Raw genomic sequence first — 22,508 nt, forward strand, 5'->3', positions numbered from 1 at the left:
CCTGGTGCAGGGTGACCCCCTCCTCCCAGCCCCCCCCCCCCCTCCAGGCACAAGACAATAAAGCCCCCATGGGGAAATGCTGTGGCTCCCCTGGTTTTCAGGGAGGGGGGACCAGGGACGTGGCTGCAGGGTGGGGGGTGGACATGGTGGCGGCCACCCCTCCGGGCTGGATTGTGTCCTGTCCCCTCCTGGGCCGGCAGCAGCCCCCTCCCCTGCCTGCAGCACCCAGCAAGGGTGCAGCCCCCAGGCAGGGGGGGACCAGCCACCACCCCACGGCTCTGCTCACTCCAAAGGGCAAAACCAGACCCCGTTGGCAGCTCCAGCTGCCCTCCTGGCACGGCTGAGCTGGCCCTCCCCTGAGTGCCACCAGTGCACCCACGTACAGCTCCCAGGGAGGCCAAAAACACCTTCTGAGCGGGGTCAGGGGTGCCACGGGTCAGCAAACCAGGGCTGCAAGGGTCCTGCTGGCTGGCAGTGCCCCGCAGGGAGCAGGGCTGGCAGCTGAGCCACTCTCCCTGCCCAGGGCCTGTTAATCTGAGCAGAGGCCGAGGATCTCACGGCAGGATTATTCCCTTCCTGGGATCCAAGCCCCAGCTGCAGGGGATTAATGTCGGTGGTTACATAAAGGAGAGGGGGGCTGGTGCCCACCAGCGATTAGCCTTGGACCCCAGCCCACCCTGCACGCACCCAGTGGAGCAGGCTGGGGGCATCCCCAGCCCGCCACGGGCTCAGCAGTGCCAGCTCGCACCCCCACTAACAAACAGCATGGATGCTCGGGATGCTCGGGAGCGCTGCGTCCTTCCCTGCCGCAGAGCTCGGCCCCCCGGCATGGAGCAGGGGGCATTTCTCAGCTCAGTGCTGGGGCAGACAGAGGAGCCTCGGTCACAGGATGGAGCTGGGGACCTCGGTACTGGCAGCCACCGGGCAGCGACAGATGGTCCCACGCTCCAGGAGACAGCGCCTGCCACGCGGCTCCCTCCAGCTTGATCCAAATCCAAGCCCCGGCATGAGATTTTCATGCTGATGGACTGCAGCAGGAATCCGGGGTGTAAAACCAGGTCACAGAGCCCCAGGCGGGGGGCAGGGACAGGCTGGCCCAGCTTCCTTATCTAACTCCAGCCTCCCTCCGCATGCCGCGTTCTCCTGGTCCATCACCTGCCTGCAGCAGGCAGAGCCTTGGGGCAGGGCCACGGCCAGCTCAGCCATCAAAGCATCACCAGGACACCTGGATCCCTCCCAAAAACGGGGGGGTATCCACATTCAGGAAGTCACACAAAAGGCTGCCAAAAAATCCCAGCATCTTGCGTAACCTCAACTGCAACAACAAAAGCAGGGCACTATTTACAAACAATGCAAAAGAGGATTTATTGAAACCATTCCGGTTAGACCAAGTCCTATAGGGCACAATTTGCAATAAGTTAAAGGAACCAAACCAAACAGTCTTAGTGTTAAAAAACACACTAACACATTACACAGTGATATATGCCATCATCACCATCTGAGTTATTAAATCAAGGCACAAAGTCATTCATTAAATACTGCAAAAAAACACAATTACACAGGGAAATAAGCTGGGAAAAGGACTTGTTTTGTTAAGAAGGTGCTGGTTTGGCACTGATGTGTTTAATTGAGCTGCCACAGGGAAATCTGCATTTCCAAAGTACCTGGAAACATTAATGGACAACTTAAAGCCAGAAAAGCCCCCAAAAGCTGAAAATCCAGCTCCCCTGAAGGAACATTCAGTGTGCCTATGGGAAAGGTCAGGTCTGGGTAACGATCAGAGGAGGGAGAGGGCCGAGACAGCACGATTGCAGCGAGAATACAGCCCGGGCACCTTGCTCCCTGCCAGGGGAATTTCCGAGGGATACCATCGACATCCAACACTCGGGTCAGACTAGCACACAAGCTGGGCTCCCACTGCCCCGCTCTCAGCTCAGCCCCAGCCGGCTGAAGGGCAGGCTGAATCCGGCCCTTGAAACCCGGGTCCTGTGGCACTGGCACAGCCCGTGATCCCTGCAATGCCACAACAGGGGCCTGCTACGCTCCAGGTCTTTTATCGTGCCGAGCAAAGCGGTGACTTAAGCTAGGGGATACAGCAGGGGAGCCTCCCTGCACGCCCAGACTCCTGCAGAAAACAGCTTGGAAAGAGAGAAACCCACCATTTTGAGCCCAGGGTGCTTTGGGGGCTGTGGAGTGCTGACCCAGGAGCATCCCCGGCTTTCTGCACAGCCCAGACGCTCCAGGACTGGGGTCTGCCAGCAGCACAGCTCTGCAGAGGCCAGCAGCACTCATCCTACACAGCTGCCTTGTGCCCGAGCTGTGGGTCATGGGGCAGAGGTGCCAGGGGACCCTTTAGGCAAACACCGGGCTAGCTGGAAGCAGGAGGTAAGCGTCCAGGCAGACCACTGATGCTGCAGAGAGAGCTGAAGCTGCGGACACGAGCCTGGGTGACACCAGCTGCCAGAGCCAGGAGCTGCCCTGTGGCAGGTTAAAGCTCAGTAGTTGCCACAAGAGAAAAACCGATGCCTGACCCTACACAACCCAGCATGAGTTTTTCATCCTACAGTACTTTTTACACACCCCCCCGATCTGAGACTAGGCCAGGGAGGGAGGCACTGGCCAAACACCCTCCAGCACGGCAGAACTTGAGAAACGTTATCTTTAGGTGTGTGCTTTCTGTCCTCCTTCCTCTCAGCAGTCAGATGGATGCCTAGCAGTGTAGGGACAGGGCTCCTGACTCTGCAGCTGGTGTGGGGACTGCGGCTTCCAGCACTGAGCAGCCAATTCAAACCATTTTCCAGGCTTTGCACCTTGTTTCTACAGTCTGCACTGGTGCCCACCAAGGAACAGGGCAGAGCAAACACACCACACTACAGAAGTCTCTAGGGGAGACATCATCCTCACCTAGCAACCTGTCCCATTCCCTCAGGATACCAGGCTGCACCGAGGGAAGAGCACCCCAAGATCCCCACCCAGCATCGCTTCAATTCCAAGGGCAGGGAGGCAGCACAGAGCTCGCTCTGGAGCTGGGCGGCAAAGAGAGCTCGTGTTGTTTCCCTGCACGGCTCCTGCCCATCTCACAGCCTGCCCACCTCCTGGCAGAGAGGACAGCGCCCGGAGAAGGCTCCTCAGCAGCTGTGAGGCTGAAGGAGTATTTGCAGGGCAGCTGGCACAGCCGCTCAGCTACAAGGCTCCCCAGAGCGGCAAGCCCAGCTCCCAGGAAAGGTTAAAGTGTCAATTCTACTCTGGAAAAACGTCCTTGATCCTCTGGCACCTCAAAACCAGAGGAGAGGTGGTGTCTGTAGCAGCAGGGACCAGCCAGCCTGGGCTCAGGGCGGTTTCCGTATCACCTATAAATCAGACTGTGGGCAGGGAGGAACACTGATGCATAAATCAGGTGGGAGACCAGCTCCCTTTTCTGTGTCACCAACACTGCACAGCCTGGCTGGAAAAGAAGCAGCAGAGGAGACAGACATGGGTAGGCTTGTGACTGCAGAGTAGGTAGGGCACACGGGGCTGTTCTCAGGAGAAAAGGCTATTTTCAAAGCAGACTGACACTTTAACCTGTGCCTGGCTGACACCCAGCCACATCACCAGCCGCGGCTGGGCTCTATCACTACCCACACCTCATGAGTACCGAAGCAGGGGCCCAAATCCAGGAGAGGGCAATTGCAAATCAACCCGCAGCCTACAGCCAGGAGAACTGACTCAGAAAGGAAATCTAACACCAAGAAGCTCCACTTCTCACGCAAGCACCCAAGAAATAATCAACTCTGGCAACCCCAGCAAGTACACGTTTTCCTCCAGACACAGGCTGAGTCAGCACAGTTCTGCGGGCACAGAAGCATCGAGGGGAAAGCCCTCTTCCCCGAGCTGACGACACTTCAGTGGTGGCCAAGCACTGAAGTCCCATCAGCTCCGAGGACAGATGCGCTGGCAGCTGTCCCCACAGCCTGGGCGTCCCCAGACACTGGGGGTGCTTCCCCACCAGCCACGCTTTGGTTTGCAGATCGAGAAAGGCAGCTTCCCGTTGGAATCCGTGACCTGGGTGGGCTAGGAGCACGGCTGCAGAGGAGAGGCAGCTTGGAGACGCCGGGCCCAGGGCAGCCTCTCCCCCTCCCTCGGCAAGCTCACGCCCGGCTGTGGAATCGCATCCTGTAGAGGCGGTCCCGGACGTACTGCTCGTTGTCCACAGCCACCTGGCTCAGCCAGATCACCCTGCTCTCGGAGACGTCCTCCTTCAGCTTACGCTTCATCAGAGACACTGACCCTGGCTCCTCGCTGGGTTGAGGCCCCCTCAACAGCACGTAGCAGGCGTGACGGCTCCGCTCAAACAGCGTGGCTGTAATGCAGAGGAGAGGGAAAAGCCCAGCCTAAGGTCTCCGCGTTCAGACTGGCCACCAGACCCAACACGGCGCATCCACAGAGCCCAGGAGGTACCAGGCCAGCGTCCTCCTGCACCTCCTCGCTGGAGGACTGGCAGGGAAGGACTTACCATTGAATGCAATTATCTGGTCTGTGCTATTGCGGAGCTCCAACAGGACGTTAGTGTAGGAAGGATGGAAAAGATACAGCTTCTGGAGAGGAGCTCTGGATCTCTGCAACCAACAGGACACTATCAGGATATAGGCCCACATGGTATACCAGAGACAACGCCAGCACCAGGCTCAGCTATTATTCATGCTCGACAGAACACGTCCAGTCAGATACTTGTCCGTATCTGCCCAACTCATCCTGTCTGATGCCACTAGTACTAGCGTTGGGATTTTGCTTACTGCTTGATGCTCTCCTCCCCACCCCAAGCTTCCTGCAAATAGCAGGCCTGTCTGCCACAGGCAGGAGACAGATTTCTGCCTTGGGGCTGGTAGAGCTAGCGAGGAAAGTACAGGAAGCTCAGCTGGTGCTCGGGCATCCTCCAAGACACAACCTGTCACTAGCGCTGCCAGCCCCTGCCCCAGAGGGCTCTGCTACACAGCTGAGCTGTGTATCGAGGCTGCCAGAGACTGCCTTGGCGGAGAGAAAGGATATTCATGTGGCCACGGGAGATCACTGCATGCAGTACTGCTGCGGGAAGCTCCTGGCCAAAGAGGAGCAACATCAGAGGTACCAAGCCAGCAGCCTCTCACCTCACCTACAGAACCACACCAAGGCAGGGCTCTGGGCAACCCAGTGACTTTGCTCACAGAGCCACCAAGTCCCTTTTCTCTGTGTAGCCAGACTGAGGATGACAAAAGCTGCTGGTGTGACCACCAGCTGCTAGCAGGGACACTGCTATGGACACTGTGAGGACGCAGTAGAGACCAGACCACACGCAGAGGTCTGCCTGCTTCTAGCAGACCAGACCTGTCAGAAACCCCACACCCAGTGCAGGAGGCTGCAGTGTTAGTGGCACAGACAGATGCACATGGGAACACTGGGAGAAGCGGGTAGCTCCACCCAGTTCTGGCCCAAAGTCTGAAGAACAGCAACCATTCAGCAGAGCTACTCACCGTTTCATTTCCTGGCACCTGGTATTCACCCCAGATGAGGAAGGTGGACCGGTGATCAGCAGTAGAAAGTGTGGCTAGCCCAGGGCTCTCTGCTCTTGAGTTCAGCTTCAGGTCCCACTGGACCGCTCCAGATCCACTCTCAACAATCATAACCTAGCAGGGAAGAAAGAAAAGGAACTCACACCAAAGAGGACTAACAAACCACGAGAGAGAAGTCAAGTCAGCTGTTTCTACTCCACACTGTCTTTGGGAACAAGTATCTGACACATGGGAAGATGAGGAAATACTTGAAGCTGAGCATCACAGAGCTATGAGACCTGGGGTGGGCCATGTTAAATTCACAAGTTTTGCAGCTATTTCAAGGGGTTCAAAGCTCTGTCATTGAAGCCTCTTGCTGAGAAGAAAATTAAAGTGCCTGAGCTGGCTTCAATAACGCGTTGGAAGAGATCCTTTCCCAGCCTAAAGCTTCCTAAAATCAGCCAGAGGGAACACATCCCACCAGCTGTCCTCGACTCAATGCCTGCTTGAGCTGTGACATGTAGAGCAAAGGGAAGTTAAAAGGAAGAGACTTCAAACCTTCTTCCTGTTGGGTCCGATTTCACTCTCAAGGACAATACCAAGAACATCGGGTTTGTAGTAACCAAGCAGCGGCTCACTAAGGGGGAGAAAGAGAAGTGACAGATCACAACACACCCTGATGGCTTGGGCACACCGTGCTCCTTCAGAGCAGCCTCTATCCTCCCGCAACTCCCCTGGTCAAAGACTCGACTGCTACAAGGTTAGGTTAGCCTGGTACCACTCCCAACTCTGAGCCCAGAACCAAGGCAGCCATATCACAGCAGGCAGAGAACGAAGAATCAAAGCTTTGGGCTCCTCCATTTTGAAGCAGCACCTGACATTTGCTAGCAGAGGACACGCAACACAATAAGCATGATGCAGATATGACCACAGAGCAGGCTCCTGTGTTTCAAACGAAAAGAAAGAAAAATAGCATCTGCCAGGACACTGCTGTTGCTGGGAACCTGAAAATGCCACATCCAACCCACACAGGCAACACTACCTCACAACACGGGACACATTGAGGGTCCACAGAGTCTGAAGGTTTCGTGCATTGACCAGCGTAGCCATCTCTGAGGTTACAACCAAAATGTTCTCTCGTGATCGCCCAGGAATTTTTGCCAGGTAACGAATGTCTCCAAAGCTGAACAAGGACAGAGAAATGATCACACTTTCTAGACTGTGGATGGTTTTATTGTGGGGTTTTGGGTTTTTTCCCTGCACAGCAAATGCAAATAGGAAACCCCAGCCTGCTTTCCCTCCTTTCCTGTGAAACCCGAAAGAGGCCATCAAGACCTGTCCTCTCCCCAGGCTTTGGATGTGCTCCTAGTCCAAAAGCCATGTAGCCAGGAAAGAACAAAGCCACAACAAGCCATCCTGTCAGGAACACCAGTACGCTCCACTCCACCAGCAACCAAGACATCATCTCACACCTGAGAAGGGATAAGCGGTGCGTGGTGTGGTCAATGGTCTTCTCCCACTGAGGACCTTGCTCAAGGCCGGGAAGCTTAATTTCCATCCCAGTTGCTGCACTGTAGAGATCTTTCAGGGAATACGCATAGACAGAGTTTTCTGTGCAAAAAATGCAAGAATGAGGGAGATAAGTTATCCTGCCCTTGCTCTGAACTCTACGTTTTCCAGATCCGGCAGATCAGTTATATTTTTAGGGCTTGCATCATAGAGTTGTAGTGGTATTTTGAGACTCAAGCCTGCTTTTGAATGCTTTTAACATCTTATCTGTTCATAATCCAAGTGTTCCACAGTAATCATTCGCTGTAAATCATAGAATCATAGAAGGATCTCTTTCAAAGGATCTCTTTCAAATGACTACTTAAACCTCACATTCTCAACATTTTTCAAATCAAATTACTACAGTACGCATCAAATCCCAGTTTAAGCAGAAGCCCCCCCCTTCTCTGGGCCTTGAACAGCTCTTTCACTAGGTAAAAGCATGACACGGCTTCTAAGAATGCGAAACACTCTTTGAGACAACTGTTTAGTAATCCTGATTTCACAGTTATGATCACTCTTTCAGACTGAAGTCACAAACAGAAATGTACCTGTGTAGAAAAGGAAGTAGGAGGAGGTGTCCAGGTTCAGCCTGATATATCGAGCTTTCCCATCCACGTTCACGCTCCCAGTGGAGCCGATCTGTTTGCCGTTTTTTCCTGAATGGATGAAGGTCTTAATCTATGTAGGGAAAGGATTAAAAAAAAGAAAAAGGTTAAAGCTGCATCACACTTTTACTGCTCCAACTCAAGTGTTTTCCAAAGCTTCTGAGCAGCTGGTACTGAACAGCAGCTGAGTGGGAACAGCACAGGCTCAGATGAAAACTCTCTCCCTGGTTTTGGAGGTGTGGGCACGAGTTAGATGATCCCTCTGCAAGTCTGAAAATCACTTCCAACACAGCCACTCGCCCCGAGATTTTACTGCCTCTGCCAACCACCTTCCCTGCAAGCTGGGACTGCTGAACAGCAAGCCCCAGCTCTGCTAAGGACAGCGAAGATCCATTCAAGCCTACTGAGCGGTGACAACAATGGAGAGGACCAAAAGGCAGGAAAAAAGCAGTACATGGACACAGGGGAAACTTGGCTTCACACGGTAGCTCTGCTAAATATTCTCAGTGCCCTTACCTACCCCTCCTAAGGCTGACCTAAGTCCAAGGGGATAAAAGAGCTGTCAGGTTTTTTTTATATTCTTTGTGCAGGGTGACAGAATCCACTAAAAACATTTCACCCAGGAGAATAAAGGCTAAAATCAGGATCAGGTTCAAACGTTTGGGTAACAGTCATGGTCTGGGGAGAGCAATGCACACTACAGAAAAGAGAAACATCAGATGGAGAGAAACAGCACCCATTCGAGATGCTGAGTCAGGCAGGAACCTTTCTGTCCTTGAGAGGGAGGAACTGGGAAAAAGAAGGAAATCTGCTGCTCTCAAAGTGAATCTCCAGAGTGGCAGGTGAACAAGGGGTAGTGTTTGCTGGGGAGAATGAAGAACACAGCTGGAGAGGGAGAGCAACGCATCCACCAGCTGTTCCCAGCCTCCTGCACTGGGAGGAGACACATACCAGCTCTTGTAGATCAGCTTCACCTTTACTGGCAAGCGCTGGTTCAGCAGCTGCCCCGGGACAGTAACAGCCAAAGGGATTCATACAGCGAGGAAGAATACACACGACCTTCCTCACTGCATTGCTTAATATCTCTATGTGCTGCTACAGGTGATGTAGCCCGAAAAACGCCGTGTTTTCCCAGATGTATTTGTGCTGAAGCTTGCAGCAGGTAGGGGTCAATAAGGCTCTTAGAAAAAGCTGCTACCTAAACCCCCTGCACACAGACCCTTCCCCACAGACTGCTCAAAGCTCTGCCATTCAGGAAACGGCAGCGTAACGTAAGGTCCAACTTCAGCCCTCGTCAGCAACAAAGCTAATTTACTTAAGTTCTGAAACTCCCTTCCGACGAGACTGCCTTTTTCCAGGCTCCACTCAAGCTCCCTACATTTTGCATGATCTCTCAAAAAAGAACATAGTTTTACTTAAGTTGTCAGAGTGCTTGCCAAATCCGGAGGGAGGAAGGGATTTCATACCAAGATAGCTAGAGAGATTAAAATGGAAAACAAATCAAAAGGCAGTCTTGCAGAACAGAGACTACATTCAAACATTTCTTGGCCACCTAAGATTAAAAGAAGAAAAAAAGCCTTGAGATAACTGGGATAGCAAAAGCATAGAGGAAAGAAAACAGAAGAGAAACGTGGGAGTCGGAGAGGATAGAATTTCTGATGACTCTGGCAACAACAATGCTTCGGACAGCAAAACCCTGTTTGCTTATGGAGGACTCTGGTATGAGGACACGGGCTCGCACTCCTCCCATCCGTCTTGCAGAGAACCGTAACTTTTGTAAGTTTTAAACAGGACAGACTGTGCATGCAGCTGATGCTGCACCACGGATGCAGATGTTTTAGTACAAAACCACTTTCAGCTACATGACTTCCCCCTCTGAGAAGTGCAAAAAGCGATAGTGGAACACAGATAACACAACCAGCAGCTATTTTACGAAGTGAACCCAAGGCAGAATGAACCAGCGCAGCGACACTAGGAAGACAGCCGTGCAAAGCAGACCACAGGCAGCGATATGAAAGGTATCAGAAAAGGGCAGTGGTGGTACAAAAGCGCTGGCTGTCAGCCGTGCTTTGATCCAAGAGACAAATCTGTCAGGGTTTGTTCGCTTCCACTTCTCTGAGCAGAGCCCCAGAAAATTGCAAGCTCATCTCGCCTAGGCTCACTCCACACACAGCCCAGGAACACGCAGCGAGTGCAGACAGAAAAGGGGGAGGGATTCCTGGCCAGCTTTTTTCTTTTTTTTTTTAAAAAACCATAAAACACTTGCATTGATTTGGGAGTACATCTCTGCAGGGTGGGAAATAACCTACCTCAAACCCACAGATATCAGAGGCTCCTGGACACTTCCCCTTAAACGACAAGATCGAAATAAATTGCATTCCTGCCATCCCCTGTGGTCCAGCCACTGGGTTTATCACAGCTTTAGAGTGACGTACCTTATCTTCTGTAGCAATAAAGATTATCAGGTCCTGAACTCCATCACTATCCACATCTGGAATCACTGACACGGGAGTCAGCACAGTATAATTAGCTCCAAAGTCACTGGACTGTCTCCACTGAACTTCCCCTGGAAGACAGAGTTATTGGGAAACATTCACGAAAACGCACTTTGGGTTGAAAGGCTTTTAACAGCCCTGCTCCTCGAAGCACTTTGCAGTAGCCAGCCATTTACAGCCCATCAGCACCACAAACCAGTCACATTTATGCTCATCATGTGGTACTTTATTGCATTTCATATGAGTCTCAGTATCCACAATTTCAACTTATACTGGAAAGTAATTCTAGCTGCCTGCACAAATGCACCCAAACATCCTAGGCACAAATCAATCCGCAGGGCACAAAGGACAGCCTGCGTTTCTCATGCCTGAGGTAAACAAGCTTCCCAGCATGTTCGTGGCATGGAGAATCCTTTCTGTGATCTAAAATCTGGCTGCTGTGTACTTAAACCTGCACAGACATTTTAAGACCACGGAGCAGCTAAATTCTGATCACAGCATTGCTGCTACAAAACCTTTTTTGCTGCAACTCGCCTCCTGCAGATGTTCCTGCAGACGTTCCACACCGACGCGACCAGCCACGACCCAGTTCACATCCCGCCTCTCCCTCGCACAAAGAACACGCACTTCGCCTTCAAACTTGTTTGTAAATAGAGGTAGCAGAGCTTTGATTTTTTTAAAAATGGTGTGAATGGTGGGGGCAGTTTCTCTTCAACAGCTCCAGGCCAGTTGGGTGACTTTACTCCACACACTCTACCCAGGGCTGCTGGCCACTTTCCAGTCACTGTCCAGTGGAATCTGCACTGGAATTTGGGCGGGGGGCAGGGGGGGGCCGGGGCGGAGAAGGGAAGACCAGTGAGGGGGTTTTCTTTTTAAGGAAAACTTAAGTGACCAACTAGGTGCTCAGAGGGGAAATGCTTACCGTCCCCTTTAAGCAGTATCACTGCCAGCAATTATCATTTCAGGAATGCAAAGTAATCATCTGTTCTTTGTCAGGAAGGCAGTTGTATTGAAGGCCAAGGAATTACTACCTGACCCTGTCTGCAATAATTTAAGGCAGGCTGTATTTCCAGTAGAATTCCTCTAAAGCTTTTACTGAAACACTGAAAAAAAAACCCCTTGGATTTGTTACTATGACAACAGACGTGAAGTAGAAGAGTGCCCCTAGGAAATCATGGGAAGGCAAAGAATTTTACCCCCGAAGAAAAGAAGCAGGCAAAGGAAGGAAAGAACTTAAGTTTTAAATAACTATATCATGGCTTCAGCACAGCCCAAAGCTACCACAGTAAGACCAGGCTGATGAAATTTGCATTTCAATGCATAAGGCTCTATTCTTTGCCGGTTAGACAGTGCCTATAGTTTTGGAGAAAGCATCTTACTCTCTTAAAAGAGCTGTCTGGCTTAATAGAAACAGGCAACAGTGAGAAGGATTCAACACAAAGGACCTGAGAAGCTTTCATGCTCTAACACAACCCCCAAAGATCATGAACTGTGAAACCAGCCCCATCCTGCTCCATCAACGGGAGATGGGACTATCCTGTCCGACATCTAGAGCGCTACCTGCTTCCTCAGAGCCTGAGGTCACAGGAGAAGCACGGCAACAGAAGCCGAGATGGAAATTAGATTAGTGCCTAGATAGCAAATCTAACCTGGCTGAAAGGGTTTGGGCTTCTTTTGGTCCAGAAGGAATAATAAAATCAGGACTTAAGATGACTGAGTTCAGCTCTCACTTCGAGCAGCCACAGAGGACACAGAGACTTTTCTCCCTGTCAGACATTCTCCAGGTTGGAGTTCTGGTTTATTTACCGACTGCTCGTACAGAAGCAATTTCATACACGTGATCGTTGCGGTCCCCGTTCTGCCATATCCCTTAGGAGACCAGAACTGCTCACAGGGCTCACAATGCAGGCTGCTGGAGGACACGGCGAAGAGAGGAGGTGTAACAAAACACTCCTGTCCTCTTCCTCAAGACCCTGCTGGTGGCCCTGGCAGAGACAGAATACGCAGCTACACAGACTTTTGCTTTGACCTGGAACAGCTAATCTTAAGCTCTTGTGTCCCAGTTTGCTTGCAAGATAAACACACAGGAATGTCAGATGTCCCCCACACACAGAAGCATGCAATCCTACGCTTTCCTTCTTGTTTGCTCAGGTCGCTTCTTCTGGCAATGAAGAAAGCAAGACTTAACACAACTTGAATTAAAAGCACTAAATTTATCAGCATTTAAAGATCAAAACCACATCAGACACTTTCAGATGATTATCTGCCTACCTCTCCTTCAATCTTCCTGCAGGCAGAGGCTAGACAGCCTTAAAGCCCTGGAATCTCACCAGCCCTCCACCTCGATGAATCATTAACAGCTAAAGATTGTTCTGACTAGTGTTTTTAGCACAATGTGATGTAAGTCAGACTTTGCCACTTTAAATACATTTAGACTATTTAAATACATTTTACTCTGATCTGCCCTCCTAAATCCAAGTAAAAGCCAACCACGCTAAGAAACCCCTTTTAACATACTTAATTGCAAAAAGGTATCAAATACATCAATTTCTGGTTATTTACTTTTCTATCTGAAGGAATTTTTTCATCTCTTGCTTTTAATTTATCTATGGAATGTTTTCTTACCATATTGTTGCTGTGACCTGTGTCTTAGCCTGGTTCCTTCTCTCCATGCTTGTGCTACTCCTTTATGGCTGTCTTCAGTTACACGCCCTTGGCTCAGCAGCCACCTTTCTACACTTTGACCTAAAAGCAACTACTTCATTAACAGTCTATAAATAACCTGTGCTAAAGCCTGACGATGAGGGAAACAGTGCTAAGCTATCTCAGTTGGTACAGAAGCCTTCCAGCTCTCTGTGTGTCTACACTTCCATCTACACTGGAAATTAAAAGCTACAGTAGTTTTCCTCATATTCCTTACAGCTATACCTCTTGCTATGTCTCTCTCACAACTTTTAGAAAATAGGGTGTGAGGCATCCAATACCAGATCCAGAAGATGGGATTCTAGGCATGTTTCCAAGGAAGAACACACATTGCTTAGAACCTCTGAAACGGTGACTCCCAAAATGGAAATGTATTGCAGGCTTCATCAGCGAGTAAGGTTCAAGGTGCACTGCCCTGCTCCTAGAGAAGTACAGGCACTCTTTATCCTCACCCCACATTAGGCAATTTCTCCATCTATAGGTGCAGAAATGAAGGAGGCTTTCCAGAGGAACCAGGCAAAATTCTGGACTACTGAAACAGACTGGCAACTACTTATCCTAAGTGCTCTCCTTGGCACCTTTAAAATCATAAATCCCTAAAACTCCCACACCTCTGGCCACTGCAGGCATTCCTAGAACTCACAAACGATGGAGAAACATTGCAGGCACAGGTTTGTGTCCAACTCCTGAGAGTATAAAGTAACATTCACAGCTAGTGACTGCTTCTCCTGTTTCAAAAGCTGTTGAAACGTTGGTCTTATAACACAGCAGCTGGCACAAACCACCACAACAGAGTCCAGCCTTTGGAACAGAGAGGCTGAGAGAACAGGCACTTCTCAACGGCCCAGCAAACGGCTCTGGCAAAGTTTTAAAGATAATAAATACCCCGTGCCCATTGTTCATGTACCAGCAAGTCACGACACGCTGACGTCCCCAGCCTCCGAGGTCTGAAGGTCAGGAGGTGAGGAAAGCAGGTTGTACTGTGCCCTGTAGGGCAGCAGCACTCTGCTCCCCACTCACCTGTCCGCAGGTCGACTGCTGTAAGAGACGCTGGCTTCCCCACGACCAGGCAACTCGCGGCCTCAGTCGCCCCGAGCTGCTTGATGCCACACTCCATCCACTCCACTTCCTCGGCAGCAGGCCTCTCCCAGAGTGCTCTGCCGTTCGTGCCGGACACGGCAGCAACGAAGGCGCACGGAGGAGGCAGACCTGAAGAGCAGACATGTCAGAGGGAGCGCTACCTACACCTGCCTTCGCTGCTCCGCACCACCCAAGAGCTGGGACTCACCCCCTTCCTCTCCCCAGCCAGCTAACCCGGGTTTCTCTCCCAGACCCACAGCAGCCTCACTAGTCAGAGCTAAAGGAGAACCAACAGCCCTTACTACAAAGCTTTCTGTTTCTGACTCAGCTACCTTCATCCAGACAGGACCCGTTGAAGCTGCTGCTGCCGTTGCTAGCTTTGAAAGCAAAGATGACATCTTGCACTTTGTCTTCATTCACATCTTCTATAGCGAGAAACTGGTAGGCCACTGTAAAAGAGATCACAAGCCAGGCGCTGGTGAGGATTGCCTCAACCAACAGCAGAGCTAGCTGGAGCAAAACACAAATCCCTAGAGACCAACTCACTGCCTCCATCTCTGACCGTGTAACATTAGGACAAATCGGCTTTTGTATTAAAAAAAGCCATCTACATGAGTACCAAGGACTGGAAGTTAGTGCCAAAGGATTTTTTAAATTTGCTATCCCCCAGAGGATTTGTCTTTTTTTAGAGCCAAGCAGCCAGAATTTGAACTGTGTTGAACAAAGAACAACTCCGGCCTTGGTGTGGGGTTGCTATTCCTCAAATACAAAAAAAAACCCAGGCAACCAACACCCACAAAACCCAGACCCAGCTATTCCCTCTTTCTCACTCTCAGCTAAAAGCAGCCTTCTTCAGCTCAAAGCAGCAAAACTTGGGATTTCTGCATTAACACATAAAGCTCAGTCCCCGTTGATGAGCACTGTCTCTGTGTTTACAGCATAACCAGCACACACCCACTGCACGTAAGATTAAAGAAGAGCTTTCAGAGGAGTGAATGCTGAGCCACCAGGGAGCAGTACCCAGGCTAAAGAGTTGACTAAAGCAACTATAAATTTGTGCAATATATAAAAAAACCCAAGATGTAATTCCTCTTCCTGTTAGCCACGGAGAAAAGTTAGAAAGTCATACTGACAGAGAGAGAATGTCTAATTGTCCCCAAACCTCAGCTCAAACTTCAAGGAAACATTGTACAGACCAAACTTCAACAAAGACTTATTCCCAGATAACCCTTCCCCATTTTTTTTCTTCCAAATGAGGCCAGCCTGCTACCTTGTTAGAGCCTCATAGCAGCATCTAATTTCTCCACTGGATCCTGTAAACACCTCCTGGAAGGCCACTCCAATTACGATGGGCCACTGCTTATCCAGGTCAGGTATTCACAGCTCTCATTCCCAAGGGCAGCATCCCTGCAGGCCTGGCTCCAGATCACACTTAGGTAGAGGTCCACAACTCAAATTTGTGGCACATAAAGGAAAAGGACTGTTGGTAAATAATTATTCTGCTACAGCAAGCTCACCTGCATTGTCGTAGTTTCGGAACCACGTTCTTTCTGAAACTGGCCTCTCTGGGCAAGGAATGATGAAGGAGAAAGCAAACACAATTATCAAACAGAGAAATAACGAGATGAAGAAGGCGGCAGTGCGCCACCGGGACAGCCGAGACAGTCGCGATGACTGCTTGCTGACAATCCTTCTCTCCACAGAGTTTTCATGGTTCTCTTGAGCTTTTACGTCCTCAGTCTTCAGAGGGTGGATCTCAGCTTCCGAGTCTTTGTTATCCATTGCAGCTCATTCATCAGTATTCAGACGCCCTTCTCTCCCTTCACCTGCAACGATGGAAAGAGCAGTTAAAACACATTTTGAAATATATCATAAAAAACCATCAAAATATCCTGCTACTATCTGATATTCACGCTGGAAATATTTAATGTGAGGTGAGTAAACCAGTGTGTTGTCACAGAGCAGCTGGTACCAGAGGTCTCCCAGATGGAGCAATGGGGAGAGATGGTGGGATGCAGGAACAGCACTATTTCTTCAGAGGAGGAGAAAATCAGCTCTGCTAGACCCAGACGAAGGCGGCTATGGCCTCTGTGCAGAATGGACTGACTGGTCTGTAGGCCTCACTCATGAAAAACACACCAAAAGCTCCTTTTGCTGCAAAGACTTCTTGCCACCTCCCGTGTATGTCAGTCTGACTCCTGGCTGGAGAGGTGAAAGGAAACACTCGTGACCTTTATACCCCAACATGAGGCCGTTCCCTACTGTAACGAGCGCTTGAGCTTTCCCAGGACAGCAAGAGAGAAGCAAACACCAGCGCATTCTGTATAGGAACAAACCAAAGCTATTCCACACCTTCCCAGATGAGAAACAAAGGATAAGTTTAGCAACCCAGCCCTGCAGAAGAGAGTGATTACTGCCCTCCCCAGAGGAAAAAGAAAGCATGAGTTTAGACTAAAATCAGGCAAATTTGATCTCATCAGAATGGAAAAAGAGCTAACAACTGCTACTTTAGCTTCTTCTGCTACAAATCGTAATCTTGAGCTACAGCTACAATAACAGAGGGGTTCTGTGCTAATTTGTTATAAAAAGGGAAAAAAAAAAGAAAAAGCTCTAGTTGTTTACAGAAGCCTGTAACTCATTACCCACAACAATAATAAAAATCCATGTTATATACAGTTTCTCTGATACTGCTTCTTTAAAAAAACAGCAGAAGGGAAGGAATAAAGAATATTCCTATCCCGTTCCTGTAGCCTTGGAAAAAGCTGCATGACAGTGTCATAAAAGGTTATATCACAGCAAATAAACATGACAACCAAGCCAATTTTCCATGACTGCACTCCAGCAGTCACATGCCTGGATTGTCCACAGGAGCAATTTACTTCCCCAGCAGAAAATAGCTTAAACTCAGCACCAGCACACAACGCGAAGAGCTGAGGCTTTCCACTCCAGCAGCAGGGCTCGTTACACGTCCCGTTTCACGCCCAAGTTCATTTACAGGTTCAAAGAAACACAAGATGAGATGCCCTTGGGAGGCCAGGCTCCTCTGGGCAGCTGCGGCTCGACTGGGGAATCTCCCTCCTCGGGTTGTCCCTGTCCCACTGCAGGGAAGAGCCACAGAGGCCTCTTCTCTTCTGGGGACAGACCTACGGCCAGGCAGGGGTTGAGCGGGACAGCCTGGTCCGCTGCTGCCAACGCCCTCGCTAACCTCAGCGCCTGCTGGACCTGCAACGCCCGAGTTAGGAAGCACTTACTCCAACCAGAGCGCTCTGTTATTTGTTCCGTGACAGCACATCGAGTACAAGATCTCGCTCCAGACAATTTAATTCAAGCTGCACAATACCATGCAAACGCAATTAAATCAATAATGCACAAGTTGTGTCTTATTCCAAAGATCTTACTCCAAAGACCTCATCTGCCCTTCACATCAGTCTACCAGCAACACCAGAGACACCTTCACGAGGTCGGCTGTTTCCAGGCACCTGACAAGGGTAGGAAGGCTCCAGATGGAAAGGGGAAGAAAAGAAAGAGGCGTGCGCTCAGCCTTCACCCCAACCTGGCCACTGTGCTGGAGGGCTGAGCACCGCTCTGTCACTGGAGCCAGCCGAGCTCCAGCCCTTCAGCAGGTTCAAGGTACAAGGCTCCAGGCACAGGCTGAGCAAATGATTTACCGGAGCGGAGCAACCACCGCCGCAGCGACAGGGGATGGCGGCAGGAGCGGGTTATGCGACCTCCCCCGTGCTGAGGCAGATGGCTCATGTATCCCTGGCATGCCTGTCTCCAGCAGCAGGCACAGAGGGATTTTCTCGAGCGCTGCGGTAACCAGCGCCCACGGCATGGGCTGTGCAGGGCTCCAGCACAACCCCACCGGCCTTCTCCAGTGGAGGCCCCCACAGCCCCCAGTACGGAGCCAGGAAACCTCCAGGGCACAGCCGAGTGCTTCCAGCACCTGCGAGACTTCCCAAGAAGAACCAAACCCAGGCTTCTCCCCACTGAGTCCAAAAGGGACACCATCTTATGGCTGTATGGAAGGCGTATTTTTATGACTCACTACAAATCACACCACTGTCATCTAGACTGGGATGAGAACAATAAAAAAAGTGGTAATTATCCCAACAGCCCCAGCAATTCCCCTTCTTTTGCAGCACTGACCCTAGGAGCCACCGATTACAAAGAGCTCTCAATGCCTTTAAAGCAATTCTTTCTCTTTTCTTTCAGGGTTTGAATAATGCCCTTTGCACCTCTGCCAGAGCAGAGGCAGTGCCAGAACAACGACCACAAAGGTCGACGGCGAAGGCTCAAACAATGCAGGAAATCCCACCGCCCGCCGTTGCCAAAGTACATGCTGGCAGCACGCAAAATGGTCTGAGCTCTGAACGACAAAGAAGTCTGATAATCAGTTTAATTGAAGACGAGCAGAAAATGATAGCGTGAGTTTCAGATGATTCTACTGTCCGCTAGCAGCCAGCATTCTGTCTCCTGCTGGTAAAGGACACAAAATAATTCACTGGGAAGTTTAACACATCCAGGCACCTTGCAAGGAAACAGGCAGCGACAGGATCCTGTGCTGCTGCATTATTAACACACACTGCGTGCGCCAGATCTCGTAGCTAGCACCGGCTCTCTGCTCGGGGACGGGAGGCCCCACAATGAGAAAACATGGGTAGAAAAGGAAATAATTAGAAACTGCATGCAACAGACCCGAGCTGAACCCACGCGGCCCAAGGAGCGCTGCAGCACAGCCAGGATCCACATCTCACACGACTTCATTCGCTGGTGCGTGCGCTTCCATCACTCCCCAGCTTTGAAGACTACTTACCCTCAGCAAGAGGACAAGCTAGGAGCAGTCCCCATCAAAGCAGGGAGGAACAAAGGCCCTTCCCTGTCCCACAGTAACAGCGCTGCGCTCAGGACAAACACAGCTTTACTCACCTTCCCGGGGGGCTGACTCTCCTCTTCTCCTGAAGCTACAGCACTGATTTACAGATCTGATCTGAACCAAACCAGTGAAACTTGTGCAGCAAGCAGTTAGCGCCAAGCCACAGCTAAATCCAAGAGACAAACTATCATTACCAGTCAGCTAGAACTGCCTGACAAGCACAGAGAACCACATACAGTCAGATGTATGAAGACTGGCGACAGAAACCATTTAAATATCAGTGTGACGGAAGGTTTAACTCATTTTCCACCCACAAAATACCAAACCACAGCATTTGTAATCTCACCAGACACCAGTTCTTCCTGGAAAATTTCTAGCAATGCATCACAACTCAGATTTGATGTTCAACATGTTTATATCTTTCACAGAATGGAGAAATCAGATTCTGACCAGCCGTTTTAGGAACCCAAACACAGCATTTGGCTGGTTTGGGTCTTTTTTTCATTTGTTTTAAGCACCTTACAGGTTTTCTGCCTGTCAGCCAGAAATTGCTGAAGCCCCAAGCCGCAATCACTAATGACAAAACAGCTTCCAAGTTTTGCTCTGAATAAGATGCAATGTTCCCTTCGTGGCTGCCTTCCACGAGCAGACTGTTCAGTTTTGACCCAGTGCACGGCACAGCACTGCAGCAAACTTGTCGGGCAGTCGCCTGCTGCAACATTAAGACGTTATTGTGTCATTTTTTGCCTTTTTTGCAGCCCCACTTACATCAGGATCCAGTGAAGACAACACACAAGATCTCCCCCAAACGAGGAGATTTTCCTTTCCAAGTACACTCAGACTGCACCCTGTACACAAGCTCATTGTTTTGCTGGGTCACCTGCAGCTCGTAACTCTTCCTTGATATAAAGGTGCAGAGAACTGCCCCGAGGAGACCATCCCCTTCTGACACCAGGGCACCTCCGCTCCTGCTCGTGTCCCTACAGCCTTTGTAAAGACACGGTGTGTAACCCAGACCACACCACAGACAACGCAGGCACCCAGATCAGAGAAATACTCGCATCCTGCTGATACAGCTGCCCTCTCCCCTCCCCGCACCCTTGCTATTTGGCCTCTGGTAACACAGGTCTCTTCAAAACACCAGGTTCTTCTTAAATAGCCCTTAACCCTCTGGTGCAGACACAACACAGAGCATTCAGAGCAAGTGAATCAGAAACTTCTCCAGAGCACGATCAAATGTCACCTTCGAATGTTATATGTCTGTCATTTGTAGAGGAAAAGTCCTCCTTTCCAGGGCAGTTTTCACTACAGTCAGCAGTTCAAGTAGAGAAACTCAATCTGTTTAGTGAAGAGCAAACCAGGATCCAGCACTTTTTCCAAGCGAGCAATGGGAAAAGCAAAACTCCAAGATGAAGAACAGCATTAAAGCCCCAAAGCTGTGTGGAACTGATTATAGGTTAGGCCATCAACAGCAACCCAAGCGCAGAAACACGTCATTTATCAGCCCAGAACTTAGGAGCCACTCACCCTCACTGACTGTTGCAGATCCCTTGCATCAACCCCAAGAGCAGTAGTTAGCAAGTTGCGTGACTCTCTCACGTCAGAGACATACCCACCTCATCCACGGGGCTCCCCTGCTCGCCTCAGGAGCGCAGTGACTTCTCTGCATTGCCCAAGATTTAACACATTAGGGACTTCGGAGAGATCTCAGTGCATGGAAACCCTTTAGGAGAGGCTGTGGTCATTTCATGTAGATTTATTAAAAAGACAGAAAGAAAGTACGTTTTTCAAGTGGACCACTTGTTCCACAGGTCACAAACTGTGCTGCCCACCAGATCCCTCCTGCACAGTCTAGTGAGGTTCGTGGCAGCATGAAACAACGGTCTTCCTCCAGCCGCTGTCATCCTTGTCAGCCATCTCCAAGAGAAATTTCTTTTCTCCCCCCAGAAATGGAATACTTCTTTTCCTCTCTTACACGTGTACACGGAGGAAAGCTCATTCACAGGCCGTTCCACCCCAACACCCAGCCTTGTGGAGCCCCTCAGCTTCCAAGCTCCACAGGCAGCCCCTTGAAAGGAGCCCAGTTCTGCCCCAGTACTGGGGAGGGCCGGCTCCAGCCACACTGAGCCGTCCCTCCCTGTGAGGCAGGCTGCCCCTCTGACTCCCAGCAATCAGGGAAGAGGTTTTCGCTTTCCAAAATAAGGAAAAAAGGGTGGAAAGGAGATCGGAATTTATCACATTAAAGCATTTTTCTTTCTGCAATAAACGCTCTAATTCATGCCTACAGAGTAGGCTTGTGGCCTGCTGAGGAGAAGAGAAACATGAATTTGAACCCTCCCCGGGAAGACTGCTGAAGGCTCTCTGCTGAGCTCTGTAGAGGTGAGGGGTTTCTTGTCGTTCTATTTGCCTGAAACATAGACACGCACTCGCAAGCGCTGTGTAATCGCCTCCCCGGGACTCCTACGCAACCTGCCAACCACACGGGACAAACTGGCTCAGATCAAACGGAGGATTAGAGCAACAGGCCACCTCAGCGGAGTCCCAGGCTTTTGCAAAAGGGATTAAATTCTTCCCCAGGCTTCTTGATATGGTTTTAGGCAACTTCTTGAGCTGCCCAAGACGGAGAGTAAAGCCCTGCGATCACAGGGACAAGCACCAGGGCTGGCTCAAGCGCAGCAGGACGCGTTGAACAGCCGCGGTGTTTCACGCCCCTGCAGCGCAGCTCCCCGGGCCGGGTCTGGCTGCAGGCCCCCGCAGAGCCCGCCTGGGCCCAGCCCTGCCGCCAGCCCCCACCCAGCAGCCGCCGGCCGGCCCAGCGCCTTCGCTGAATCCTTCGCTTCTCGTTCCGGCCCCGAGCTCCCGCTCTGGCACCGCGCGGCTGCCGCCGGCGGAGCGGCTGGTGCCCGGCTGCTCCGGCTGCTCCACTCCGCGTCCGCCACGCCGGAACCGGCGCCAGCGCCCGGGCAGCGGGGATGCTCCGGGAGCCGGCTCCCCTCCCCGCAAGGCTCTCCCGCAGTGCCGGAGCCCGCCGGAGGAGCGGTTCTCGGGGCGCTCCGGGAGGCCGCACCCTCGTGGGCGGCCCGCAGCTCGCCTGCCCGCCGGTCCCCCGCGGCCCGGCCCGGCCCAGCCCAGCCCAGCCTCACCCCGCCGCCGCGGGAGGCCTCGCCGCGACCGGGCGGCACCGGCAGGACCGACCCCCCGCTCCGCTGGGCACTCACCCCACGCGCGCCGCCACCGCCGCCGTCACTTCCGCCTCCACCCCCCCACCGCCCCTTCGCGGAAGTGGCGCCACGACGCAGCCCACCACTTCCGCCGCGCCTGCGCAGCGTCGCGGGTGGAGGCAAGGCGGCGCGTCCCCGTAGCGGCGGCGCGGGTGGAGAACCCGCAAGAACAAGGCCGGGCAGCACTGGGAGCCACAAACACAGATCTTTAATGCGATCAGACCGCGAGAGAACAGCACAGTCACGTACAGGCACCCCGAGAGCGCGCCCGCCGCCCCCCGGGCCCGCCCCGCCGCCCCCCGGGCCCCCCTCTCCCCTCACCCGACACGGAGGTTACAAAAACAATACGTGAAACCGCGGAATTAGTTGTAAAAACGGACAGGGAAGGGGGTGGCATGCACTAAGGACTAACACCGAGGGAGCGCCGGGACGGCCGCAGGGAAACCGAAACCGTTAAGCAGTTTATCGGA

At 51.5% G+C, this 22,508-nt stretch overlaps 1 protein-coding gene across 1 annotated transcript; it reads right to left on the bottom strand.

Moving 5' to 3' along the window:
• Nucleotides 1-1,340: 1,340 nt before the first annotated feature.
• Nucleotides 1,341-22,055, bottom strand: FAM234A (family with sequence similarity 234 member A). Its single transcript, XM_086472819.1, has 12 exons — nt 22,036-22,055; nt 15,459-15,767; nt 14,274-14,390; nt 13,882-14,070; nt 10,099-10,229; nt 7,607-7,736; nt 6,980-7,118; nt 6,550-6,690; nt 6,066-6,144; nt 5,490-5,642; nt 4,496-4,598; nt 1,341-4,342 (listed from the first exon to the last, which is right to left on the bottom strand). Exons 2-12 carry the CDS (start codon nt 15,721-15,723, stop codon nt 4,131-4,133), a joined length of 1,659 nt encoding a protein of 552 aa, XP_086328945.1. The 5' UTR covers nt 15,724-15,767; nt 22,036-22,055; the 3' UTR covers nt 1,341-4,130.
• Nucleotides 22,056-22,508: the final 453 nt, after the last annotated feature.

This window comes from Leptosomus discolor, chromosome 14 (assembly GCF_034619465.1).
Source record: "Leptosomus discolor isolate bLepDis1 chromosome 14, bLepDis1.hap2, whole genome shotgun sequence".
NCBI lineage: Eukaryota > Metazoa > Chordata > Aves > Leptosomiformes > Leptosomidae > Leptosomus > Leptosomus discolor.